Source organism: Mustelus asterias, chromosome 17 (genome assembly GCF_964213995.1).
Source record: "Mustelus asterias chromosome 17, sMusAst1.hap1.1, whole genome shotgun sequence".
Lineage (NCBI taxonomy): Eukaryota > Metazoa > Chordata > Chondrichthyes > Carcharhiniformes > Triakidae > Mustelus > Mustelus asterias.
Genome location: NC_135817.1, coordinates 62562052 through 62565399, shown reverse-complemented (window position 1 = coordinate 62565399; position 3348 = coordinate 62562052). Strand labels below are relative to the sequence as shown.

Below are 3348 nucleotides of genomic sequence, written 5' to 3'. Positions count from 1 at the left end.
GACCAGTCTGGACACACAAGCTGATTTCTACTGATGGGTGACTCCAGAAACGCATCTTGAATTTGTCAATGGTTCACTCGAATACACATCTGCAAGTAATACGGCATTCATTGTCGTGCTGGTAGACCTCGTTCCTCAGGTTTCTGAGAGGTAGCATCAAACACATTTTAAGAGGGTATCCCTGGTCTCTAAACAGTCAGCCAGTAACTCTGCCTCTGGGTGTGAATGTGTTTAGGAGCGTGGACTGCCGTAAGACTAAAGCATTGTGGCAGCTGCCCAGGAATATATGCTGATCTCTGAAAAATATCCTTGTGTCCCATACTGATGGAATGGAAAGCTTTGCAGTCAATTTTTAAAAAAAGTTTACTTCTTATTGTCACAAGTAGGCTTACATTAGCACTGCAATGAAGTTACTGTGAAAATCCCCTAGTCGCCACACTCAGGCGCCTTTTCGGGTTCACTGAGGGAGAATTTAGCATGGCCAATGCACCTAACCAGTCTGTCTTTCGGACTGTGGGAGGAAACCGGAGCACCCGGAGGAAACCCACGCAGACACGGGGAGAATGTGCAGACTCCACACAGACAGTGACCCAAGCCAGGAATCAAACTTGAGTCCATGGCGCTGTGAGGTAGCAGTGCTAACCACTGTGGCACCGTGCCACCACTGTGGACATTCCTGGATGATCAATGGGTGCATGATTGCCACAGGTATACAATCCATGACATTCTCTATGAGGACCCAGCGAAAGATGCATAACCAAGCACCCACTGATTCTGACTGCCCAGAAAATGTTGACATAAAAGGCAGCCCTTCCCAAAGAGCCATTCGTCACTTCCCTTATGTATTTGTGGGCCACTGAATGCGATGCATTTCCTGAGGATCAGAAAACATTTCTGGCCAGCTGTGAATTAATATAAGGCACACAGCTTCATCTTTACATTGAAATTGTCAACCTGCATCCTGTGAGGGGGTTGACTGCCTGAACAGTTCCACCTCCAGTCCAACCTGAATCTCCCTCTTTTGGGATTTAAAGCTTCCTCTGCCTTTCATAGCTTCCTGATCAGAGAGCATACGGAAAACATTGATCAGAATGCTTTCAGGGATGAGGGACTCAAGTTACACAGATCAATTGAGAAGCTTCTCCTTAAAAAAGATCGAGGAGATTTGATGTAGGGGTCTTGATGAAGGGGGGGATGCAGGGCTTAGGGGAAAGGACGGGGCAATGGAATTAGCTGAGTTACATTGGCAGAGAGCCAAATACCTTCCTTCTGTTTCTGTCAACGTTCAATGTGATTCCATTCATTTTCCAATAATGTGGAAAAATTCCTTTTGAGTGAATGAAACTGGGGAGATAGAGTCATATTCCGGAATTTTACCGGTATGCCCACCCTGGAATCGGGCGGGCCAGGCTCGCAGAACAGCGTTTTCCGTGGCCTCAGGCGGGATCTTACGAGCCTCGGGCGGGCGAGGGGCTAACATTCCAGCAATAGAGTGTTACAACACAGAACGAGGCCCCTCAGCCCATCATGTCTGTGCCAGCCATCAAACACCTATCTATTTTAATCCCATTTTCCAGAACTTGGTCTATAGCCTTGTATACTATTGTGTTTCAGGTGCTTATTTAAATGCTTCTCAAATGTTGTGAAGGTTTCTGCCGCTACCACTCTTTCAGTTCCAGATTCCCACCACCCTCTGGATTCTCTCAAATCCTCTCTAAATCACCTGCCCCTTACCTTAAATCTATGCCCCCTGGTTATTGCAGGAAAAACTGGAGGGAATTGAGCTCAGCTCCTCTTTACAATCCCCATCTGGGAACAGTAACGTAGCATCATAAGCCGGAACTATTCCACCTCGCCCGCCACAGAATTGGAGCGGGTGAGGGTCTGACAACAGAACTCTCCATTGACCTCGGGCGGGAATTTCCAGTCTCGCCCGAGCGAGGCTGTAAAATCCCACCCATAGATTCATACAGCACTCAAAATGCCCATGGAATCTGCACTGACAATTAACTACGACTAAAGTCACGCTAATCCCATTTTCCAGCACTTGTCCCATATCCTTGCATGTTATGATATTCAAGTGCTCATCCCACTGGTCCTATTGAAAGGACGGGAAGACAACGCTGTTCAATCCCAGTTTAAACATTTACCAAAAGCACAGCATTTTTCCATTTTGATCCGATTTGATTTATTATTGTCACATCTATTGGGATAAAGTGAAAAGTATTGTCAGATTTTATTTCAGGTTCATGGCGACTGGAGTACTTGTCTTTTTTGAGTTAAAATTGGGCTAGTTATTTTGCTGTTGGGAGGTTGTGTTAAAGCCGCCAGTGTCTGCCACCTGCTTCGCCTGTTCATTTCCCAAATTCACCCCCTTGAACACCTCGAATTTTAACAAATTGAATCAATCACCGTCACACTTACATTGCCACCTCGACACACACAAATCCATTTGTTTTAATACTTGATCGTTAATTTTCAATCTTCTAATCGAGCCAGAGTCTTCTTCAGTTCTGAAGTTGCATTGGACTCAAAACGTTGGGTGGAATTCTCCGACCATTCACATCCCATTGCCGCTGCAAGTGAGGATGGAAAATTTGGCGCTCAGCCAAATCTTCATTCACTGCAGCGGAACCAGAGAATCCCGCCAGCCGGAAAAATTCTCTCTCCACAGATGCTGTCAGACCTGCTGAGTTTTTCCAGCATTTTCTGTGTTTAAATTCTTATTCATTACAAACTAAGTCAGAAAATTAAAAAAAAAGTTTCTAAAATCCAATTAAGACAACTTCCCTTATTTACACCTCGTTTAAAAGTAACTTTGCCCTTTAATTAGATTGAAAGGTACCTTTAAAGGATAGCAGTTAACATTCTGTTAGAAAACAACACCCTCATCTTGTCAAGACGTTGAGTTAAAATTTGAGTTTTAAACCAAGACTAATAGACAAATAGTTCCCTAAAATGTAATGCACCCCGGGCGACAGCTCTCAATCCCAGGGTAGCAAAATTGAAATAGTGACATTTTCTCCCGTTAAATTGCGAGCAAGCTCCATGTGTCCCGATTAAAGAATCTCCTACCTTAGTAGACATTCTCTCCGCGTGCCCCAGAGTGTAAAACTGATTGTCAAAGGCAGCAGAGCAAAGCGGCTCAAACACAGCTCTGAACCTCAACGCTCCTTTCACTATCCAGCGACTCGCGTCAGTCGCTCACAGTACACTTTCTCCAGAGACAGTGCTGTCCCTGACTTACAGCAGCAACTAACACCCCTGCTGGACATCAGTCAGCATCGTTTGGTTCAGATTCCCACTGGCTGAGTGATCATCGGCCTCGGCCTCCCATTTCAAATTCCA

The 3348-nt window shown here is 45.2% G+C and overlaps 1 protein-coding gene across 1 annotated transcript in view; it reads right to left on the bottom strand.

The window, feature by feature from the left end:
- The window catches only part of LOC144506180 (sorting nexin-9-like), an 87594-nt gene extending 84507 nt beyond the window's left edge, over positions 1-3087 (bottom strand). Inside the window, exon 1 of the mRNA XM_078232028.1 lies at positions 3046-3087. Coding sequence (XP_078088154.1) covers positions 3046-3087 — 42 coding nt within the window. The remainder of the gene's footprint in view (positions 1-3045) is intronic.
- Positions 3088-3348: the final 261 nt, after the last annotated feature.